Source organism: Clytia hemisphaerica, unplaced genomic scaffold (assembly GCF_902728285.1).
Source record: "Clytia hemisphaerica strain Z4C2 unplaced genomic scaffold, Clytia hemisphaerica genome assembly, whole genome shotgun sequence".
NCBI lineage: Eukaryota > Metazoa > Cnidaria > Hydrozoa > Leptothecata > Clytiidae > Clytia > Clytia hemisphaerica.
In genome coordinates this window covers 757,347-781,853 of record NW_027103851.1, presented here as the reverse complement: position 1 = coordinate 781,853, position 24,507 = coordinate 757,347, and the positions used below count along the sequence as shown (strand labels likewise).

Sequence of the window (24,507 nt, the reverse complement as noted above, 5' to 3'; positions counted from 1 at the left end):
TGGTTAGATCTTCTATCATAAAAATACTAAAAGTCTTATTGAGCTGTTCTACGTAAAATATTGACTCCAATCTAGGCGTCTAATCGGTGTCAACCTTTCTACTCTTTTCTATTATCAAATCACAGAAAACATAGTGCTAGTTTAATGTTGGCATAACAACTATATAGTTTTTAACATGTTCTGAAACCTTTAAGATCACCCACTCATAATAACAAGGTATTAAAAAAATACCCTGTTGATAACGAGCTTTAACTATACCGCATAATACTAATGTGACATGAAAATATATCCTTTTTATAATCTTGGTTAATGTATTTTTATTATACCGCTGTTATATAAAAACTAAAACAATCAAAGTTTATCCTTATTTCTCCTAGACAGGATGTTTATCCTCGTATTAGTAATGGTTTGGACTATAATTTAGCTGGCTAAACAAAAATACCAAGTCGTCAGACGTTGTTGGACAGGGGCATGACTCAACAAATTCTTAAGATTTCAACAGGTTTAGAAATTGACAAATCTTGAGGTATCCATGTAAACCTCTACTGTTGAAAATATCGAAATGTATTTAAGAATCTACCATCTGGAGCTATTTTCACCTCAAGACACGGCGTTTTCTGGTCCTCAATTTATGTAAAGTCGTAACACGTAACGATGGAAAAGTCTGTTGTTTAGAATTGAAATTACTCCAATTGATTGCTGATGTAGTCCTAGCATTGACAGTGTTGACCAAAGATGATGGTATAAGGATAGCTCATAGCGGTTATCGAGGCTCTATTATTCGGTTTGAGTGAGATGTTTAGAAAATTGATTCTACCTTCTACACAGTACTGATGCCAGTTTTCGATCCAGCCACTCATGTTGCATAAGTTTTAGTTACAATGTCAAACATGTTTATTCTTTAAATCATTTATCGTATATCGATGAAGACTCGGTCAAAAAGTAAAACAGTTGCATAATTGTATATCAAGCTAGCCATCAGAAATTAAACACTCCTGTCTCACAGATTTGGTAGAACTTTTCAAGAGGTAAAAAATACTATTCTTCTCTGGTTAAAAAATCTGTAGTCAATTTTCTTGTGGGTCTGAAATAACAGGGTATTTTTCCCAACGGGGACAAAATTTTAGCTAAATTTTCCAGGGGCGGGGATCCAACTAGGTGTAACAAAGGGGTGTAATTAATCTCAAAATCTTTTTTTGCAAACAGGGAACATGTATACAAAGTGAAAAAGAAAGCATCCATGTTGAATGTTGGCTTGAAAATGATGTTGGAGGTATGTATGGTTCTGATATGTTTCCACTTAAAGCCGGTATCCACTTTCGCGTGAAATGGGCCACAGTTTTTTCTCGACCTTTTTTGCCTAAAGAAAAGATTGCGTCATAAAAAAGTTTCGCGCTAACAAAAAAAAAGGAAGTGCAACTTTTTTCAACCATTACGTCAATTTTGACTAATGGAATTAAAAAAAGTTTTCGCTCATTTCGCGCGAAAGTGGAGACCGACCTTTACGCTTTACCCTAGTTAAGTGAACTTGTCGAGGGCGACCCGAATGCTCCATTTTCTCTAGCTGTCTACCCGATCGTAGGGGAGGACATCACTTCTTTCTCTGAACCTTAAAATAACTGCCAATTGCCCTAAAATGAAACCTTCCTATAAAAAAATAAACCCTTTCAGGCATAGCATAACATCATGAAACATTTTATGTTCAAATAAGTTTTTTGCTAATCATAATGGGAGTCTCACAATAACATTTATACAACGTTTATAACCCATTTCAGGACAACGCCTTCAACAAACTGAAAGTCCATTTCAAATCACCCACACAGCAAGACCTCAAACGATTACATCATCAAGCGCATGCGCAATGGATGCAAATACAAAAACCGGAGAACCGGAAAATTGATATAAGTGGAGACACTCCCACCAAAGGGTTCAAAAGAGTGGACAGTAAACGTTTTTCAAAGATAGCAGCAGATCAGAAAATAGGTAGGTTGGGAAAGTATTTACTTCAAAATAGAAATCCAGGAATAATATCTAAATATTGCATACATAGACTCTCCATGGTAAAACTCTGTTGTTATCTTTTTCGTTTTTTTCTTCTTTTTAGAATCTCCTGAGAGCAACGGTCCTGCAGCTAAGCCAAAGTAAGTATGGCATTCTTCTTCAATTTTTATTATTTTCTCTGTCCGTGCATATTTTTACATTTGTCTAAAAAAATATATCAACATTACAGACATGCTAATGCGAGCTCAACCAAAATCTAGTTCATACTAATAACCTAGAAAAAAGTACTTGGTGCTCAGGATAAGAAATGGCGCCGTCCCTCTACCTTCTGGTAGACAAGGAATAGGGAGTCTCCGGGTCGCTCTCGACTGCGGCTACCAACTTTACGTAAGTGAATTCAAACTCTTGCCCGCTCATAGATAATACAATCAGTACCGAAATATTTTGGCAAGTTTGGGTATTTTAACGTTTTTCAGAACTTAAAATTCGCGCAAGAATTGCAATTTCAGTACTTCCACTTTGTTTCAGGGGATTTTTCGATTTGGTAGGGGTTAAGTGGCTTCCAGGCTATGTTCTCAGCCATGTTGGAACATTTTTTAGTTTTTAGAAACTCTACTTTCTAACCTTACTTTAAAGCACTTAGTAATCACTTGCGGTTTTAAAGTTTTGAGGGGATTCCCCCTTTGTGCCAAATATTTCGGCGCCGATTGTAGTTATCATCACAAGTCGGTAATATTTGTTTTATTTTTGCAATAGAGAGACGTCTTTTGGTCCCGTCACGGTAACAATCAACCAAAAAGAAGAAAACGAAAACGAAGTTGATCCAAAAGCAACAGAAACAGAATCACCACCAAAGAAATCACCACCAGAGTTGCTCCAAGAAGATGAGATTGAAGAAGTTCGCTTGGAAGATCCTAAGATGGATCTCGAGAGAGACACAGATGAAAAATCGGATGATTTGAACGAAGATGCTAAAGTGAAACCGAAGCAACCGGTCGTTATTGATTTCCGCGAATCTGTGTATGAAGAAGTGCGAATTGAAGATAAACCAATGGATAGCATTAGTATTAAAACTGACGACGGTGACATGGCATTGACACCCGATGCAAACACTAAGAACCAATCAGATGAAGAGTTTGAAGATTTAACCCAATCAGATGCTGACGTTCAAAATTTGAGCCAATCCGAAGACAGTATAAAGGATAACGAAGAGAAGTTGGCCCAATCAAATGAAAGCATTTCTTCGGATGAAGATAAAGAGGACTTTGAAGATTTAAGTGAACAAAATGTCGGAGATGTGATAAAAGACGATTTAGAAAATGAAATCTCTGATAATGAGGTGTCACCAGAAGATGTTGATTCGGCCAAAAATTCTGTGATTGATGATTTTGAGGAGCTAACTGAGAATGAAATTGAAGCCAGCATACAAATTAATCAAGACTTTGACGAAGACGAAGAAAGCCAAGGTTCGGAAGAATACGTGACTGACAATGATAGCCAAGGAGGAGATACACCACCTGCTAATCTTGACAGTGAAGGAGCCAGCGAAAATGAAAATGAAAGTGGTAATGAGTTTGAGGAATTTACGGAACATGAAATCGAAGCCAGCATTAATTTGAATCCTGAACATTCTTCAAGTGATGAGGATGGAGAGTTGTATATTATTGGTAAGTGAGAAAGATTAAAGGGATTATCAGATGATTTTTTATATTTGACTTAGAGGTACATTTTATGGTCTAGAGAGATGCCTCTAAATCTTTTGACCCAATTTTTTTCAAAGCTGAGATATTTGACTTTGAAATCTCTAAAAATGAGTCTTTACACAGTCTGTAAAAATTTGAAAATTCAAAGTCGAATATCTCAGCTTTGGAAAATAATTGGGTCAAAAACTTTGGAGGTGTTTCTAAGGAGGATGACCGAGTGGCCAGGGCGTTTCCCGTTTCTTTCAATGTTCCGCTCAGTTCATAGATGCAGAGCCAGGTGGCCGTGGACCCCGTGAAAACAATCGAAAGACGGTCTAAAAGTCCTTGATTACTGAGCTACCTACGTAAAATAACGCCTGTTTATCTGGTCTACGAACTCTTTCTAATTCTGCCATTCAATTTGGAAAGAGTTTACTCCAATTTTGTCGTGACCGAAAGACAAATAGTATTAAGTCCAAAACTATTAGCCATAACTCATGACAATATTCTCAACTTCAGTCAGTTGAGCTAGAATATGATATGTGTGTCTGCCTGTGTGTCACAAAAACTTTAGGGCCGCCTGGAAACTTTAAAAATGGTCGGATTTGGCTGAAATTTGGCACACTTGTTCCTTGGGTGAATATATGGGGGTGTTTTTTATTTCGACTTTGGGGCCTGTGCACCTGCGTTGCGCACTTTCGACTATCCCTTTAAAGAACCGACAATATACGTATTTCAATAGCCCAATTGTTAGCTCTTATATTATAGGAAGTGCGCCACCAGAGATTAACGTCCAAGACGAAGAAAGAGACGAGGTGAACTCGATTACCCAAAGTTACAGACAACGCCATGACTGGGATTCGCTCTTAAACCGTAGCATGAGTGCAAGCTCAGAGCACGATGAGCGTCTTATGTCCATGCGATCGACACGCTCCCATATGTCACACGTTTCGGAAGTATCAAAAATGTCAGAAAAGGAGTTACTTGATAGTATTGATATCGATACAGTACTGGTAGAAACGACGGAGTACGTCACGGAAGAAGTTGATCCAGAAACGTCTAACGTGACGGTAGTAACACATACGACTTTTACTGAGGTAAGGGCTGTTTAAAAAAACATTTTCCCCTTTGATTTGAGTAAGCTATTTGACTTTGATTCCAGCCATGTCTTATTTTACTACAGTTAAAGGGTAAATGAGAAATTCTATTTGTTTGAAAGGAAATTGATGGTTGAAACCGAGACTTTTCCGAGGAAGGCAAAAAAGGGATTTGCCGCTTGTCTAGGTACCTTTTTTCACCCCCACGAGTCCCATGTAGGGTCGCAAAAAAAACAAAATAGAGACATCAGTCCCTCGTAAGGTACTTTTTTGTAGAAATTAGGAAAACAAGTGGGAAGTTTAAACTAAATTTTAGTTTCAATCCCATTTGGGAATTAGCAAGTCTCATCTTCTGAATGCTCTCTTTTTAGATCGAAGCAGCCGAATCTGTCATCGGTGTTACGCCGAGTGAGATGGGAAAAGATGAAATCGTGCTAGGTCAAGACGCTTCCACGACTATCGAGACGACTGTGTATTCATGAACAGGGAACACTTATCCTTATCTTAATGAAATGCAACCACAACTTGACATACCGAGTATTAACGTTATACTAACCATGTTTGGCTTTTATTAAGTTACTATTTCCCAAACCAAGTCTCTTGATGCCAATAGTGATGACATGTATGTTATGAAGTTGAAAAGACCCAATGAAGATTTGTATTATGGCATACGCTCAAAAATGATACGGGCGCTGATCTGGCGGGAAAGTGCTCGAATACATCAATCATCGCCCCAATAACATTCTTTTGATAAGTATTTTCCGTTTGCGATCAAAATAAGCTCTGATCGAACTGTAATCCTCCGATTCGAAATGCATTTTCAAAGAAAATCCAAAACTTATTTAACTTTGACATTTTTAATATGGTAATTTGGATAGTGATTTTATTTCTTTTTGATTACACATAGTAGATTTATTTTGAGGGGGGATAGTGGGATAATTAACGTGATATTTTTTGTTTTGCACATATGTTTCACATACATTTATATCGTCTCATGTCTTTAAAATATGCAACGGTCGCAAGAAGCTTGAGGAATCGAGACTGATTTTGCCCGTCCCAGACGGACACGTCTTTCTCGGAAACGGCTTTCACGGACACAATTCCATCTGTAACATTTTTTTACAAATGTTCCAAGGATCGTGTGGGAATATTGACGTCACTCCAAGTCATTGATTGATTGATTGATTGATTGATTGATTGATTGATTGATTGATTGATTGATTGATTGATTGATTGATTGATTGATTGATTGATTGATTGATTGATTGATTGATTGATTGATTGATTGATTGATCGATTCGATGATTGATTGATTGATTGTGATTGCCAAACTTTGTTTTCGAAGTTAAAACCTTTTTTCAACAACAAAACGTTTATTTTTTCGTTTATATTTCTTATCATAGATTTTTTATTTCAAACTAACAGGATTTTATTTTATTTTTGTGTATTTATTTTTAAACATCTTTTAAATGCTTCCAGACCTCTTTCGGCATTCTAATTGTTTCCCGGATAGACTATAACATAAAGCATCTAGGTCGAAATGTGGCGTTCAATAAAACACGTGATAGTAAAAACGACAACGATTAAATGATTATCACTTTAGCAAGTGGACAAAGGAAAGAACTGATATTGAAAGCTTGTCGTCTTTAAGATAAATTTCTCGGTCAGCTAAGGTCCAATTAAAATCTTTAGTTAATGAGTAAAGAACGATAGTGAGTAGTACGGTTGTCAACTTATCGTTTTTTGACTCGTCTTTTTGCATGAATCTGCTTTTTTATTGCTGACGAAAACTTTTCTTTTGATTACAAATTTAGCGTACAGAATTAACATTTACAATGCATGCATGTACATTTTTGTAGGTAGTATTAATATTACAGTAACACTTTATTCATCGAAAACCTAAAAATAATAATACGAGTAAGTTCATAAAAATTGCCAATGATTTGTTTATTACAATCCATAACCAGCCGATAATTTTAAAAACAAAACAAAAGAAAGTTCGAAAAGATTCATTCTGACATCAAAAATCTTGATGTAACAGATGAAGTGATCTCAAATGAAATGTGCTATATTTCGTATTTTCTATCTAATACATCATTCAGGCAAAAAGTAAGAATAAGCCACTATTTATAAAAGTCATGGTAAAAAATCGTAAAAAATGTTACATGTTCGGACTTTCTTTTGTTTTGTGATTTGTTTATTCCAGCTTCAATATTTCCAGTCTTAGATGGGGGTTGGTTTGTACTTTTACGGTGTGACGGGATTGGCCCTTTTTTAGTACGGTATTACGGGATTTGACGAAAAAAAAGACGGGAAAACGGTATTTTAAAATCAGTGACGGTATTTGGCCTTATTTTTTGTCATTATGTGACGGTGTTATTATTTTTCTCAATTTTCGGGATTCCAGGATTCAGCAAAAGATTTGACGGGAAAACGGTATTTCGAACCCTTACAAAGCAAACAGCAAACAGATTTCACTATTACTTAAAAACAAAATCTTTGATAAACTTCATATTCACTTAATCCTTATGGTGGAGCCCCCTCCCTCCCTTGAAATATTCGTTCTTTTAAATTCACGTCGTGTTTTTTCCCGCGTCGCTTTTTCCGATGGGCCAACTATGTAAGGCTGTTTCGAGTTGGCCTTCATACCCTTAGTACAAAACAATATTTTAGTATCATTAGCAAGGAAGTGCAAAATTTAAAGTGAACTTTGCGATCTCTCCATAGCGGAGGCTTATTCTCCATCGCAAAGGATTTTAACATTATAAACAAAAAACTGCCAGCAGAAAGGAGCAATGTTAACTCATCAAAATTTTTTGGGAAACTTTATGTGAAGAAAAAACATTTTATCACGAGACTTTCTATGTTACTTAATCATTAATACATTACAAAGAAGAGAGAAAGACCCAAGCAGAAATCTAAATTATATTACAAGATGCCAAAACAAGTTCTAGAAACTGATATTGGTAAGAAAATTTGTTTCTGTCATATTTTTTATCATGGAATTTACTTGTTTATTTTGGTCACAAAACCTACAGTTAAATAAATGTTTTGATGAATGCAGCAGTCTTTTGAATAACTCCACATACATTACTTTCCCTCAGCCAATAAAAACATAATGATAAATTATCTTGTCTCTAGTAGGTAGCTACCGTGAGTGGTCCTAAATCCGACAGCCCTGCCTAAATCCGATGCGGTCTTTCAAAGATACAAACTAAAATAAAAACAAGCCTTTCGCTGTGACGCAATGAAGATACCAAAGTGTCAATCTTGTTCTAGATGTTTTGTTTCGAGAGCTCTTGCAATAGTTTATCGTTCAACTTGGAGAGGGAATGTTTGTAAACATAGATTTTTTTTCATAACCAGTTATTTGGGGGGTCGGAATGAATTAGGCAGGGCTGTCGGATTTAGGACCACTCACGGTACTGTGGAGTAATTAGTTATTCAAACAACTGTTACGTTCGTCAAAACAACTATTGAGAGAGGCTACAAACTTCATATCATCTTAGGCCGCAATCACAAATATCTTTGTTTCGCGTCGCCCGACCGACTCCTGAAAATTGAGTAAAATTCAGTGGGAGAGTCGGTAAATTCTTCGGACTTTTTGTTTTGATGATGTTTCCTTTGCTCAAAAATTTTATTATTGCGGATTTTTGTGAACGATTTCTGGTGCACTCGCAGCATTTTAACTCTGTTTATCATTACACGTGCCATTATGTGTCAAAGGTCACAGTGTTTAAACTTTATAATCTGAAACCACGCAAAACATACACGCGATTGGGCCTCCTGTCGCCTCAGTTAACACCCTTTTACCTTTTACCGCCTCACAGACCAATTTTAAGAAAACCCGAAAATTTTTACTACTGACCGACGACCGACTCACTTTTTAGATCCAACGAGGACACGAAATGAAGACATTTGTGATTACCGCCTTAGATAAATAATAAATAGGATGGCAATTTGGCCACCATTTCACCAAACCTCCAATGTCAGTGAGGCTGGAACTTCGATTTTTGAGGATCACGATTTTACCAGTTTTTTAGCAATTTTTGCCTCGCTAACCCAAATCTTGCAACCTCTTTACGTTAAGGAAGAGCTAAATTAGAGTTTTTCAGCGTTCTGAAAAAAACGCACAGCAGAAATTTTTTCATCTTCACAGGATCAATTCTCCACAACAAAATACATCTTTTGGTCTTTGGGTTTGTTTCTGACGTTTTTTCTTCAAAGAATATCGATCACTTTCCTTTTCCCCTTAAGCCTGCAAGAACAAAATTATTAGCTTGCGTTTTCGCGCGGGCGAATAAAGATGAGGCGGCAATCTTGCACTGTGGGTGATGCTGCTTAGTTTTCGCCATATTTTGCGCCCACGATAGAATGTCCAAACACGGGGGTCTTCCAAATGATAAACTATGTCGTTCTGTAAGTGTTTATTTTCTGAGATACAAATAGTATATATATTGAATATTATTAACTTATTTATCTGGATTTAAATCTTTAATTCGTTGTACCTCAGTGGTCACGGGAGATGTAAAAAAGACAGGGATATAAAGAAAGAGATACTAGTCTACTTTATGATGTAAAAAACCGAACAGAAAAACACCGAGCAGTAGCTCTTCGGGAATCGAAAAACAGTAATCTGGAGAGTAATCAACTGTATGAGACATTATGAAATGCCCATTAGTATTCTTATGAACTGTATGATGCTACAGAAACATGAACTGTCTTGGACCGTTGTCCATTAGCCATGGTTTATGGCATCATTGTTCCCTTCATATTTTATAGTTTTATCCTTGTATATTTTAGATCCAAACATTCTAAAAATTACAATAAAATCACTAAAAAGTAATCAACGAATGACTTTTGTCCATAATCCTCATTTTTTAAAAGTATGTGTGCTGGTAAGGACACAAAGAAGAACAATACAAACACAAAAAAAGACAAAAGCACAAAAGACTTTATTATTAGATGATGAAAGCAACTATGAACTTCTAGTTTTTTGTATTGTACAGGTGAATAGTTTCTCTTCATATCTAAAAAAAATTCTAGATAAGTATTTTGTTTTCTTCATTTATATAATCAGTGTGGCTCGATCCTTCAGATCCTTGGTTAGAAAAAGCTATACCTGTTTACTTTTTTCTTGCCAGATTCAACAAGCCATCAACCAACAAAATTAATACTGACATCAAAAAATTCACACGACCTTTCCACTAGACACTTCTAAATTATCTGCCATTATGAAGATGTTCCGAAATTAACCAATCGGGTTTACAATCGGAATTCCTCTGGGAGTTAGAGAGTCGGGAAATGTAAAGTTACGTAATAGGTAATACATAATTTTTCCGGGGCTTAAACGTATAAAAAAATTGAAATGGTTTGTTTTTTTCTTCATTATATATTTAAGTTTCCATTATCAAAATTCTAGAAATGTTAATTTGTAGACCATATTAGAAAATGGTTATGTATTTCGCAAAATAAACACTTACAAAAGCTATTACTTACTATTTTTACCCCCGCTTTTTAAACAGCGTCTTCTGTGGGCGTGATATCAGGCGGAGATAAAACGCTCTCATCATAAGATTTTTGGGTTGTCTTATTGTTTGTTCCTTTTGTCAAGTCTGTCGGTCCTATTGTTCATGCTAAATCCATACACCATGACGTCAATATTTGGCGGCATACCTGAAGATAAAAACAAAAAGATTATCATTATTTTTGCATGAATTACACTACCTTATACGCCATTATAAAATTATACAAAACGAAAACGAGTCTAGGCCGCCCGCCTAGAGAGCGCGGGCCCTAATATTTTTCTCTCGCGGTCTTCAGGGGAATACGAAAGTGATCGATATTCTTCAAAGGAAGAACTTGCCAAAAAAAAACCTAGACAAAAAGATGTATTTTGAGGTTGGGAATGGATCCTGCAAAGATAAAAAAATTTTGACTAGGTGTTTTTTTGGCAAACCCAAAAACTCTAATTAATCAAGCTAAAAAGGTTACGGGTTTTGAGCAATCGAGGCAAAAATCAGCAAAAAGCTGGTGTTTTCCGTAAATCTGAGAATCGCGATAAGATCCTCACTGATAATTGATTCTTAAGTTCAAATGTTATCTTTTTTTCACATTCTTGGTTTTTGTCGTGTTTGAATTCTCTGACTTCCATCCCTAACTTTTCTGAATTTTTTGAGTCAGAAAGCTGAAAGTTATTGGTGATCACGGCCTTATTTTTGGGGTACAAGGGCACTAAATTGGTGCATTTGGTGGAACTAATTTTTGCGCTTGACACCCACGTTTTGTTCAAATTCTTTCATATTCCCAGAGGTTTGAGAATATTTTTTAGTAGAAATTATATTTTGCACGAATTCCCTCAAAAATTAGTTAACAGTGAAAATTTATTTGTGATGGTCTCTTTGCAAAAATGTTGGTTTTTGGACTTAGCATCAGAATGACATTAGTTGTGAGGAAAATCAATACGCCAATAAAGGCTAATTTCAAGGGGCTACACAAAAAAAGAAGCTTTGAATGTTTGAAAGGTTAAGGTTTATTGTATTTTAAAGCTTGTTTTTTTATTTATTAGAAAAAGCCACTAGTGAATACAATGTCTCAGAAGACTGGCAAGTATTCATGGACATTTGCGATCGCATAAAGACAATGCCAAATGGGTAAGTTCAGTTAATTACAACTTTTAGAATATTTGTTTCATGGTCTCTATGTTGTTCCATTGTAGGGGCCCTCAGCAGGAATGCAGGAATGTGTAAATGGGCTTTTTCACTTGCATGAACAGAAATTGCGTGAATTTCGAAAAAGCGTGAACATGCGTGAATTTGGAAAAATATTGGGTATGTATTGTGTGAATTGAAGGTCTGCTGAGGGGCCTCATTGTAAGGTAAATAATTGGGTTTTGCTCAACTCCAGAGTAGTTTTTCAATGCTTGATGTACTCAGCAACTAAAGGGAAATCCATGGATAGAAAGGAGTGACCTTTGGGTAGATCAATATAAAGAAAATAGCCAGATATAAATAAGCTTTTTAGGATATTTGACTTTTTTACTTTCAACAATTGTTTGGTGTTTTATTTTCAGACCTAAGGATTCGTTAAAATGTATTATGAAAAGGGTCAACCATCAAATCCCTCATGTTGCTCTCCAAGCATTAACAGTAAGTGCAAGAATTCATATTCATTTAAAACTAGTTAATTAGCTGAAGGCTGAGTGAATATCCAAACCCTTGAGTATTCTTAAAAGACCCTATTTTCTCACTAAAATTTTTTCCTTGATTCTTAAGAATAATGTTCTGAGTCTTGATATAATCTTGATGTAATCTTAATATTCCAATATAATACCAACAAGTACCAAATTAACTTGAATGATCTTTGTTTTTCTAGTTGTTACAAACCTGTGTCTCAAACTGTGGTAAACAATTCATGCTGGAAGTCAGCTCCAGAGATTGGTGCAATAATGCTAAAAATGTCATCACGAGAGTAAGGAACCTTTTCATCACTTTTTTTTCAAAGAAACCTCATGTTTCATTCATACTGTTGTCTTCTAGAGCCATTGTTAAATTCTATCCTTACCTTTCCTGAATAGGGTCATGAAAAAGTTTCACAACGTCTTCGAGAAATGATCAAAAAGTGGGCTGAGGATGAATTCAAAGAGGATCCACAATTAGCGTAAGAACTGCTTCCTCCCTGTATTCGTTATGGGGGTATTGATTAAAAAAGATTGACCTAGTACATGGGCTGGGATTGACATAATATTTCTTATCAAGATATAGGTCTCCTATTTTCCCCGTCTGTGAATATCCTGCAATGAAAGATTGAAAAAATCTTGCCTCCTCTCCTATGTGACTGTTTTCCTAAGTTTTACTAGCCTGTTTTCCTAAGTTTCACTAGCCTGTTTACATGAGTTTCACTAGCCTGTTTTCATGAGTTGGTGAAAGAGTTTGTACGAATCTATTTGATCCCATCTTGTTTATTTATTAGATTAATTGGTCAGTTTTACAAACGTCTAAAACAAGATGGTTATGGCTTTGAATTTGGTGCGACAGTAAGTATTTCTTCCTAACTGTTTATAATGTTGATTTTAAAGACCTGCTTTAAATGTTTTTTTAATAAGCAACCGAGTTACTAGGGGTTCAGCCCTGAGAATGGCCAAAAAATTAAGCAACTTGGCCTTAGCAACCTTGCCTTGAAACTGAGCACGAACCAGGAAAGCAACCAAAAATACCTAAAAAAGATGCATTTTCAGCATTATTATTTGACATTAAAATGTGTACTGATGGTATTTTAGAATTGACTGTTACTTTTGACTACCTAAAGGGACCGTGGCACAAAGGTAGAGCATTTTGCTTCAATTTGCAAGGTTCAAGGTTCAGTCCCAGCTAGGTCATACAACTAGGCTTTCATGGTACTTTCTACTTTATGCTCAGCAATTTAAGAGACGGGTTAAGCATAACTTATAAAATATGGGCTTACCTTTGGGTAGCTAGCTATATAAAATGACATTCTGGGTTGCCCTTAACTGCAGTTGGTTACAAAACCGACTTTCTTGACTATCAGAAGTGAAATTGTAAGCCATAACCTTTTACCTCTTTCAATTACCTTTTTTCTTTCTTTAGGACAAACCAAACTCTACACTTGCAGCATCTTTGGTTCAAACACCAAAACCACGTTCAGAAGATGACGTTAGTTTCAAAGAGGACCTTGAGCTTGCCATCGGTAATGAGAAAAGTTCTAACTTTAAAAAGACTGTTTTGTATTGAAATGTGTAGGTCCAATTGATCAATCTATAATCTAAAAGTTAAAAAATACAAAGATTTGTAGCTTTACTTTTTTAAATATGAAGATGAAGCTAATTTTTTTCCCTTTCTTAGCAATGTCTTTACAAACCGCTGACACAAACCAGGGGCAGAAGACATCTTCAGGTGGATCAAGCTCAGCAGGAGGTGCAAGCAGTCTTTATCCAACCTTCTCTGCTCCTCAACTTTCCTATGAAGAAGTAAGTTTCGTTCTTTAACCTCTGCAATTATAATACACCTATCAACCTTTAAAACGTGAGGAGGCTGGGTTCGAGCTTACCATAAAGGAATGACGTCAAAATACCTGAAGTCGTTGCATTGACATTCTCTAAGACAAAGAATTTTAATTTCATTTCCTTGTAAATTCATTACTAAACCCTTAAAACTGCTTAAAAGTTGACTACAGTGCTAAGGGTTGAAAGATGTATTGGCTTGGTTGCCTTTACTGGCACAAAATATAGACTTCACAGTAGTAAAACATTGAGTGAACTTGAAAGGTATATATGCTGAATAAGGTTAATATATTCTGTCGTTTCCACTTGTTTAATTGAGAACGGATGATAATTTTACAGTTACTTTATATCATATTTGGTTATATTTTTAGACAGAGTTGTTTCAAGTGCGGGCACTGTACGACTTCGAGGCTGCTGAAGATAACGAAATGACTTTCAAAACTGGTGAAATCTTCGCCGTTCTTGATAACAGGTAACAAGAAAATACAATGAAAAACTGTTCATGTAGAAGGTAGAACGTTGTCAATTTTACTACTTGGTGTATTTTAAAGTATTTTTATCTCTGAAGAAGCTAATCAAATTTCAGAAAACACTAAAACTTTTCCCACATCATATGACAACAATCAAATGATCAGTGAAATTTAACAACCCAAAATCCTAAAAGACAAAAAAGACAAAACAAAACAAATTTCACTAGAGACACATTACTAGAACAATCAAAAACAAATTATAGCGAATAGGAGCCCAATATTTAAAATGAAAAGAGATCTAAACCGAAAGAAAATCGAAAAGTATGGAAAGATGAAGACCGAAGATCAGGTGCGGTACCTAGAGTAAGTATCCCCTGCCTAATGTCATGATTTGGCACTTTTCCAGGATTCGCTGGGATTTTGATTAAAATTCAATTTATTTCTCTTCTCTATTATAGTGATGAGAATTGGTGGAAAGGCAAAAATCATCTTGGTGTTGGCTTATTCCCTGCTAACTTTGTCACCTCTGATCTCACTCCACCAGGTAGTTAAAAGATATTTTTTTATATCTAATATTCATTTTATATAAGTACCAATGATCGTAGAGTAAAGAGGACAGTTCAAATTTACATAAAATTTAGACCATGATCTAATTTAATTGTTATTATCATCTTCTAAGATCAACTAAACTACAAATGATTTGCGTAACGCTAACGTTGACTTCTCTTCTTTACTTTATAGAAAGCAAATCTGAAAAGAAAGTTCGATTCTCGGACGTGTCTAATGACCAACCACAATCAAATCAAGTCGTTTCATCACCACAAGTCCAAACGCAAAATCTCATAGGTAGTTGCTTGTATTTTCATATCTACTACATTTTTTAAGAGAAAGCTCTTCTAAACATCTAAACATTTCACAAACTACTGTCTTAAAGTGGTTGCCCATAAGCGAGTACGTCCGATTGATTAATAACTTCAAAATTAATAATCATCATTTTTTTTTTTTTTTTTTTTCTATTTTCAGTGAAAAGGAAAACGGTCATAGACGAGGTATGTATCATGACATATATTGGAGTCTAGTTTGAACACTATCTAACAAAGCAAGCAATGATTTGAGTTGTCCCAACGGTCTTTTAGCTCTAGTTTGGACGGCCGACTTTTTGTCCTATCTACTCTTATTTTTATAGTAGGCAAAGAGTGGGCAGAAAGTCGATAGTTTAAAGTCGATGTCAAAAGAGGGCAGTCCATTGATTTTAGACAGCCAACTTTCTTTAATTAAGCCCACTTTAATTTTACAATTAGAACAGGCACTGCAAAAAGTCTTCCGTCTAAACCAGAGTTTAATTTGATTTAATTTAATAATTGACATACATAAACCTATAGGAGAGAGTAAGCTTTTTCCTAGCATGGGATTCATAGGCCTAGCGATAACTCTATCAAATTCCTTGTAGAATTATTTAAACGCTTCACATACTGATACAGGCATTATAGACTATTTGAGACGAAGCCTATTCCTGGCCTAGGATTCATAAGCCTAGCGATAACTCCCTATCCATTTTCTTGCAGAATCACTTAGACTCAACCTTATCGTTTCTGAAGAACGCTTCACATACAGAAGCATAGTAGGCTATTGGAGACTAACATTATCTCTAGTCTAGGATCTATAAGCCTAGTGATAACTCTCTATCCATTTTCTTGCAGAATCACTTAGACTCGACCTTATCGATGTTGAAGAACGCTTCACATACAGAAGCATAGTAGGCTATTGGAGACTAACATTATCTCTAGTCTAGGATCTATAAGCCTAGTGATAACTCTCTATCCATTTTCTTGCAGAATCACTTAGACTCGACCTTATCGATGTTGAAGAACGCTTCACATACAGAAGCATAGTAGTCTATTTGAGACGAAGCTTATTCCTAGCCTAGGATCTATAGGCCTAGTGATAACTCTCTATCCATTTTCTTGCAGAATCACTTAGACTCGACCTTATCGATGTTGAAGAACGCTTCACATACAGAAGCATAGTAGTCTATTTGAGACGAAGCTTATTCCTAGCCTAGGATCTATAGGCCTAGTGATAACTCTCTATCCATTTTCTTGCAGAATCACTTAGACTCGACCTTATCGATGCTGAAGAACGCTTCACCCAATGAAGTTGGTGATGAAGAAGAAAACATAGCAAGCATGGAGGACACGTGCAAAGAAATGGGACCACTCATCGAAAAGAAAATACTCGAAACTGACAGGCGAAAAGATGATCTAGGTATGATAGTCAAAATGTATGAGCGATTTTCAAGTTTGCTAGTGACCAAGTTTGCGAGTGACCAAGTTTTACAAAGATAGGGAAACTGACTGGATAGTCCATTCTTTTGACTCGCTTTTTTTATTAGCCAAGATGGAGAGATATGCGTTAATAGAGCAATAGACTTTAGTCAAGACAGAAGAGAACGAATTCAGAAGCGTTAAGATGAATGAAATTAGATTTTTAGTGTTCACATTTATCATTAGAGGAGAATTGTGCCTATGTCAAAGATTATTTTCCTGATCTTTGGATATAGTGTGATAAAGGACCCCCTTCAAGGTGCACACTATTATGATGCAACAGTGCAATTCAACACATTCCAAAATTTGATAAAGTTTTTCTTCCAAAAACGTCCCTTCAAATGATAAAAAACATGACTTGTTCAGGTAGGACAAAATCAGAAAAGTTGTAAAAGTAGATACATTTTAGGTGCTAAATTAACCAGATGAGATGGAGTTTTTATAGGATACTTTAATAATTGGTCATTTGAAGTAATGAAAGTGACGCGTTCTTTAGAAAATGTAACAAAATTGTTTAATTACTGGTTAATGACCGATCAAATCAAATTAGAGCTTGTAAAAACTTCATCTCGTCCCAAATTAATCTTGCTTCTTTGATTTTCCTCTCCCAACAGGTGACTTGAACGACAAATTCTTACAAGCTTTACAAATGTATCAGCAGCTTATGAAAGAACCCATGGTGGCGCCACAACCGCCCCCGCCACAACCGATGGCGCACATGCAACAGATGCACGGTGGCCACATGTACCATAGTATGGGATACCAGCAACCTCACTCGTTACCGGCAGCCGGTGTGGATCCGAATTACCAATATGTAAGAGGATTGACTTTTTACTTTTTCACAATTCAGCTTTCATTAAATTCTCTCTACAGCAACAAAAACACTTCTGCCATTTTTTTCAGTAAATGTAATAATTTTGAGGGAATCACCCTTGGTTGAATCAATAATGTTTTGATAAGTGATCCATTTAGTTGTACTTACGAAACATTTTTATTTGTGGTCAAAGTTAGTGTATGCATAACTTAACTGCAATAATAGGCTACGTCATATCTTCCTCCGTTTCGAGCGTAAAACTCCTACTAAGACCTAAAAACCTGGAGCTGTGTATTGTGTAGACTACTGCAATAAAGGAATCAATGAAACATATTTAACTTTATTCTCTTTTCTAGCAACATTACGGTGCAGCGACACAAGGATACGCGAGTCTACCACCACCGCAATATCAAGTAACTGATCCAAGACAATATCAAACGTCGCAACAACAACCGCATTCTTTGGTACGTTTTCAACTTCAATGTCCCCCAATGTTTTTCGCTAATTTTTTGCGTTTCTGAAAGGGTTTAGGTAGAATTTACACTCAGTGGGGAGGTCGGCTCTTCTTCTTGGAAGTAAAACCAATCACTTGGTTATGTAGTGAAGTGCAATGTCTTGGCGAAGAATTAGTTTCTTTTTTATGGTTATAAATCGATAAGATGTCAGACACGTAATTCTCGTGAAGGAACAAAGAAAAGTATTGAATTCCATAAAAACGGTTTTTTCTCTCCACCAGGATTCATACGATGCTAATAAAATTGCCAAACAACAACAATCGCCCGCCCAACAATCACACCCATCTTACGCCCTTCCGCAAACGCAAGGAGCACAACCACCCACATCGCAATACGCCCAAACCTACCAACAACCTATGGCACAACAATCTATGGGCAACACCCCGCAAGGTTATACAACACAGCAACCGAACTACCAGCAATCTCCACAACCGCAACAACATGAGAACTACTACACACAACAGCATCAACCAGCCTACAGTGCTGGCTACACGACAGGTTACGAACAACAACAGCAGCAACCGGTATATCATCAACAGCCTGTTTTCCAATAGTCTTAATTCAAATGTAGACTAATCGTCTTGTTGTAAAGTCTGCTATGATCGCGTTAAGTTTCCTGTCCCACGGCAAACCACGATCATTGATACACGAAAGTTGATCACTCCTACAACCATAACATTCTGAGGTGACAAAAGTGTCTTGCCAGTAATGTAGGGTCAAATGCAAGGCACGAGAAATGAAAAGGGAAGTTAGTCTATATACGTAAAGCATCTCAATTCTTTGGTACTTTTATGGACATTTAGCTGATTCGTCAGCTCTAATCTTTGGGATATCGTCGTTTTGGAATATTAACTTTAAAAAGAAAATGTTAGAGGAACATTCTATTTTGAAATTTCGAATGAACATTTTTATCATAAAATGAAAGAAACATTGTTACAACCTTATAGTTTTGCATGATACTTATTACTAAGATTTTGGATCGGAAAACACTCTTTTTTTTTATAAGAACAATGAGGCTCAAAAGTGTAAAAAAATAAAAACAATTTACTTAAAATTAGTAGAAATAGGGTATTAACTTTTGGCCTAAAAATAAGAAGAGGATGGTAAAAACTTTTGGCTCAGAGTGCCAAATAAATTAAATAGCCAAGCCTCATACACGTTTTTTTTATAAGAACATCCAAAATTTTTGAAGCCTTCGGATGTTTTTAACTATTTGAGTTTTAAGCCTAAATAATATGTTCTTATCGTGTTCTTATGTTCACCATTTTTGAGAATTGTTGTCTATTTTCCTAAGAAAGCGGCTGTTTTAGAGTCTGCAAAGCCCTAAATTGTTATTAAATTGTTCTTAACATTTTGGCCATCGAAGGCTTATGATCTTATATAGTTTGTTCTTATAAAAAAACAATATATAAAAAGAGTTACTTTTTTGCACTAAACAACATAATATTTACTTGAGTTGGATGTGTTTCTAATTAATTTGATTTTGATCTTTTTCTTTGTTATTATTTCTTTTTTATTTCTTTTTTTATTACAAAGTATGAATTCTGTATTTTTAGGTAATCATTATTTATTATACTTCATCTTTCGAAAGTTCCGAGAAATTCCTGAAATTTCAGTTGATTTTTGATATCGTCACACCTTTTAGCTCCTTATTTTAACCAAACACCATTTTAACCTACACAGGAAAAGGAGAAAATTATTTTCCGTATGATCAAGATAACTCTCGCCCGAAAAAAGTATAAGTGATTTATTAATTAATTAAAATCCAAATTCTAGTCTGGGTACAGATAGTAGATTACATACAGGGTATCCATAAAATAAGGGAATCAAATTTTTTAAATATCATGTTAAATATTGGGTCAAAATTATTGAATTCCCATTTATGGACACTGTGTTAAAAACCTTTTGTTCGATTTTAAGGCTTTTAAGAAATATAATATTTTTGAAAAATACTTGTATGAATAAGTTTTAGTCTGTAAATTTAAAAGATAATTTTAATCGATGTGAAAACGATGTTTTAGCCTCTAATATAAACCAATGTCAAGCTGCCTAGTTTTTAATCTGACAGAAAAAAATTGAAACTAAAGTCTGTCCAGATATAATTGGCTGTGGAAACAAGAATGCCTGTAACTTTTGATAGTCAAATATAATTATGGAAATTTTTTTTGCTTGTTTTAGAGAATCAAAAGTGCTACATTTGAATGTATTTTTGATTGAAAAATTCGCGATTTTTAGCGGTTAACTTTGCGATTGTAAAAATTGAGCTTTTTTTCTACTTATGCTATAACGTTCATTTTTACACCAGTGGTAGTTCAACCTTAGGTTAAGAAGTTTGTTAAATTTCAAGGCAAACAGAGAAGTCCTTCGGAAGATATGGGACCCGAAATACCCCTTGGTAGCACTTTTCTGTGAAATATCAAATCTCCAACTTAAAATTCTTAACCTAAGGTTGAACTACCACTGGTGTAAAAATTAACGTTATAGCATAAGTAGAAAAAAAGCTCATTTTTTACAATCGCAAATTTAACCGCTAAAAATCGCGAATTTTTCAACCAAAAATACATTCAAATATAGCACTTTTGATTCTCTAAAACAAGCAAAAAAAATTTCCATAATTATATTTGACTATCAAAAGTTACAGGCATTCTTGTTTCCACTGCCAATTATATCTGGACAGACTTTAATTTTCATAAATTAGTAGTCAAAACACTTAAATATGGGACTATTAACAATAACGTATTTTACGGAAAAAGAAAAATGTGTATTTCTATTTCTATGAGTCGCAGGAGGTTTTGAGGCTCATTGTCGCAGCTATAGACACTTTCAATTAGCACCTTGAACTGACTACCCAATTCTACTCACATGACATGCGTTGACCCGGGCGAAGCTTCATTCACTTGCCAAGTGAACCGCTGCGAGTGGGAATCGAACCTCAGTCAACTGCGCAGTAACCAAGGTCAATGAATGACCACTATACCACAGCGCCTTAATGTAATCGAAGGTATACGAGGTAAGGTATTCGAGGTATCAAATTGAAAATCAGTTGGCCTGATGAATAAAACTGAGAAGAAATTACAAATCCTATAGTACTGTAGGTTATCAAAATAGTAGTGTATTCATAGTGGGGATTAGAGTTCGATATTATTTTTCAATAAAGACGACGAAGTCTTTTTTTTACAATGAGTAAAAGTGGGGGGAAGGTCTGTGGCACTTTTTTCCTATACAGGGGCTAAAAATTCTCGTGGTTGTCATTAGTCAATGAGACAGGGTGTTAGATACCTTAAAGGAAGAAAATCGGCGGAAAGAAATTTGGCGAGCTGCTTAAAAATTTCGCCAAATTCGCCAAAGTTTCTTTTCGCCAAATTTAAATTTATAGGTCATTCGCTAAAATAAATTCTCGCCAAATTTAATTTTTTTTCAATTTAGTCTCTATTTCTCCTAAAATCCCTTCTTTTCCCCTCTTTTTTCAGCTGAAATATTGAACAAAAATGGGTCGTTCGCCAAAATTAATTCTCTTAAGGTATCTTCTAGAAGAGCAATATAATTTTAGGGGGTGGTTACACGTCCCCGAAGTGAAACTCACTCCGGAGTGAAATTCCACTCCGGTGTGAAAAATTTTCATGTTATACACACGTTTCACTTCACTTCACTTCGGTCATTTTTCACTTCGCCCTCACTTCGGGTCAAAATCCAATTAAGCAGTTTGATGTATGATTTTAAACTACCTTAAGGGAAGAAATTTTCGCGAGAAGAAATATTCGCAGAAGAAATTTTCGCGGAATTTAATTTCGCGAATTGGGGCGTGATTCGCGAAATTAAATTCCGCGAAACACACCAAAATTGTTAAATCGCGAAATTAAATTCCGCCTAATTCGATTTTTTTCTTCTTCTTTTATTTTGTTGTTTTTGACCAGGTGTTACCAAAAAAGATGGACATAATCGATTTATAACGCATTATAACGTGTATTTTTTATCAAATATAAACAAATATAAGCAACTCCGTGATGCTTAAAAGTTAATCTAAGTTGATAACTTCTTCTCAATCGCGAAATTAAATTCCGCGAAACTTTTGAAATCGGCTCATTCGCGAAATTAAATTCCGCGAAATTTGCCATTTTGAAACTCTGATTCGCGAAATTAAATTCCGCGAAAATTTCTTCTCGCGAAAATTTCTTCCCTTAAGGTACTTATGAGTCTCGTTTCTCAAAGAAATCTCTCTTTTTTTCAAAATGGATGAACGCAAAAAGCTAACCGTTTTGGTTTCATGTCTTTCGAGTGTTTTAACAAGTGTTTTACTGATTTTACAACTTCAAGCAATTTTGGCCTTGAAAAATTATACAACAACAGAATCATCTACGCCATCTCCAAAATGAAGCAATTCTTTCAAGAGATATTTCACTATCAAGATACCAAAGTGCTAAAAGAAGGTAAAGGATAAACGTTTTTTGGTTTTTGTATCTTTTAGCATTCAAAAAAGAACAGACTTGTTCCAATTAATATTTCGACCTACTTGCTCTTTTCGAAATTAGCATTATCTAAGTTGTTTTTTCTATTTTATAAATTCAGGGTCATTCGAAGAAAAAGGTCAAAGCAAGTGAAACCTGGTAGAACCGATAGCTGGTGGAAAAACCTCTATAATGATCGTCTACCTGAAGAAGGATGGAAAAAGAATCTAAGAATGTCAAAAGAAAACTTCATCAAACTGGTAATCTTGATAAGGCCTTTTGCAAAACTGAAGTCTGCAAGGATCAGACAAGACGTCATAAGTCTAGAGAAAAGAGTTGCGATCACCCTACATTACCTAAAAGACCAAGGTTCGATGCAGATGACAGCCAACCCTTTTGGGGTTGCTCGTTGTACTGTTGGGCAAGTGGTGAAGGAAATAACTTCAATCATAACGTGGAGGTTAGGGCCACAGTTCATACGATTTCCCATCGAGAAGGACGAAGTTTTGGAATCTGCAACTCAATTTCATCAAAGATTTGGTTTTCCCCAGGTAATAGGATGCATTGATGGAACACACATACCGATAAAACAGCCATCCGAAAATGCTCATGACTATTTTTGTTATAAACAATTCTATTCCCTTAACTGTCAAGCAATTTGTGATGCACATGGAAGGTTCACTAACGTCGAGATAAAGTGGCCTGGGAGTGTGCACGACGCAAGGGTTTTTGGGAATTGTGACATTCAAAAAAGTTACACAGAAAACAAGTTCAAGCTTTTTTACAAAGAGTTGGTGCCTGGAGAGGAGTGTGTACCTCAGTTGATATTGGGAGATCCTGCATACCCACTCTTACCTTATCTTATGAAGGAATTCGAGCACTGTAAAACAAACGAGGAGGTCATTTTTAACCAGATGCTACGAAGTGCAAGAAATCAAATCGAGTGTGCCTTTGGTCGATTGAAAGCAAGGTGGAGAATTCTAAGAAGACCTATGGATATTCCTGTTAAGGGTCTACCCGATGTTGTTTATGCCTGTTTTGTCTTGCATAACTTTTGTGAAAGAGAGAATGTTTATGTTGATGGAAATGTAGTTGAGCAAGTAGTCCAAGAGGAGATGAGAAAAGTAAATAAACTTAATTCCTACTCGACGCCGATGGGAAAAATGGTTAGAAATTCAATTACTGCATATTTTAAAGAGTACTTGTAATCTTTATTAACGTTAATTTTTTGTCAAGATGTAACTAGTATTAGATCATAATAACAGAAAAATACTTGTTTACAAAGATTCATATATTTTTTCATTGTCATTTTGACCATCTTGATTGACAGGGGGGTATGATGCACCGTTTGGGTGGTAGCCATGCTGATATGGGTGTCCATTATTTTGTGAAGAAAATTGTCGTTGATTGTAAAAAGAGTTAACTCGAGGATCTGATACAGGGGGATAGCCTAATGTGTGAGGGTCTTGTGATCGGGGGTCGATTACTCGAGGATCTGCCGGTCGAGGATCACAAGAGGTGTTACCTCCAATAGCATATGCCAACTGTTTCAGTCCATCGCCAATAGATTTGCCAACATTATCAATGGATGAAGACAATTTTTCAAAAGCTTTGTTTGACTCTTTCGTCGCTTCAGCTAATTGTTTTACCATAGTTTGCTTCAGTACCAAATCATTCTTAGCAAAATTCATATAGATACTGTCCCTTTGGCTTGCAGAGACTTTTTTCTCCATGTTTTTTCTTTTGTCATCAATGAATTTCAGTGTTGGATTTTCTAGTGAGTTGGCTGATGGGTTGGTCTCTTCTTCATTTCCTATATCACTTCTCGATAAAACTTCACTTGTATCACTTTCATTTAATGACTCTGCGGTTCCGTCACAAACAGCTACTGACATGGCATCATCATCTTCATCATTTTGGGTATATTCCCATTCGTCAAAAGGGTTGGTTTCGCGGTCATCGTCCATGTCTAGCGAGCTGAGATGGTTTTCGATGCAAACAGTTGCTGGAGATCCTCCCCATAGTGTTTTGAGAGTTTCCCAGTTGTCAAAAACTATTTTTCCACTTCCTGACTTCTTCCCTGTACCCTCACTGACGGCCTTTCTGTAATTTTGTCTGATTTCTTTGGACTTTACTTTTA

General features: G+C 35.7%; 3 protein-coding genes across 3 annotated transcripts in view; all 3 read left to right on the top strand.

Moving 5' to 3' along the window:
- Positions 1–5,364, top strand: part of LOC136807819 (protein 4.1-like) — an 83,898-nt gene extending 78,534 nt beyond the window's left edge. Inside the window, exons 10-15 of the mRNA XM_067064441.1 lie at positions 1,207–1,273; positions 1,776–1,983; positions 2,105–2,141; positions 2,758–3,668; positions 4,452–4,780; positions 5,152–5,364. Coding sequence (XP_066920542.1) covers positions 1,207–1,273; positions 1,776–1,983; positions 2,105–2,141; positions 2,758–3,668; positions 4,452–4,780; positions 5,152–5,262 — 1,663 coding nt within the window. The 3' untranslated portion in view covers positions 5,263–5,364. The remainder of the gene's footprint in view (positions 1–1,206; positions 1,274–1,775; positions 1,984–2,104; positions 2,142–2,757; positions 3,669–4,451; positions 4,781–5,151) is intronic.
- Positions 5,365–7,540: 2,176 nt separating this feature from the next.
- On the top strand, positions 7,541–15,153 carry LOC136807818 (signal transducing adapter molecule 1-like). Its single transcript, XM_067064440.1, has 11 exons — positions 7,541–7,746; positions 11,349–11,433; positions 11,853–11,928; positions 12,155–12,250; positions 12,357–12,439; positions 12,752–12,815; positions 13,387–13,486; positions 13,642–13,766; positions 14,171–14,271; positions 14,728–14,813; positions 15,011–15,153. Exons 1-11 carry the CDS (start codon positions 7,716–7,718, stop codon positions 15,151–15,153), a joined length of 990 nt encoding a protein of 329 aa, XP_066920541.1. The 5' UTR covers positions 7,541–7,715.
- A 142-nt stretch (positions 15,154–15,295) lies between these two features.
- On the top strand, positions 15,296–18,866 carry LOC136807722 (signal transducing adapter molecule 2-like). Its single transcript, XM_067064331.1, has 5 exons — positions 15,296–15,318; positions 16,375–16,534; positions 17,208–17,407; positions 17,764–17,871; positions 18,144–18,866. The coding sequence occupies exons 2-5, from the start codon at positions 16,399–16,401 to the stop codon at positions 18,474–18,476; spliced, it is 777 nt and encodes a 258-aa protein (XP_066920432.1). The 5' UTR covers positions 15,296–15,318; positions 16,375–16,398; the 3' UTR covers positions 18,477–18,866.
- The last annotated feature ends 5,641 nt before the right edge of the window (positions 18,867–24,507 follow it).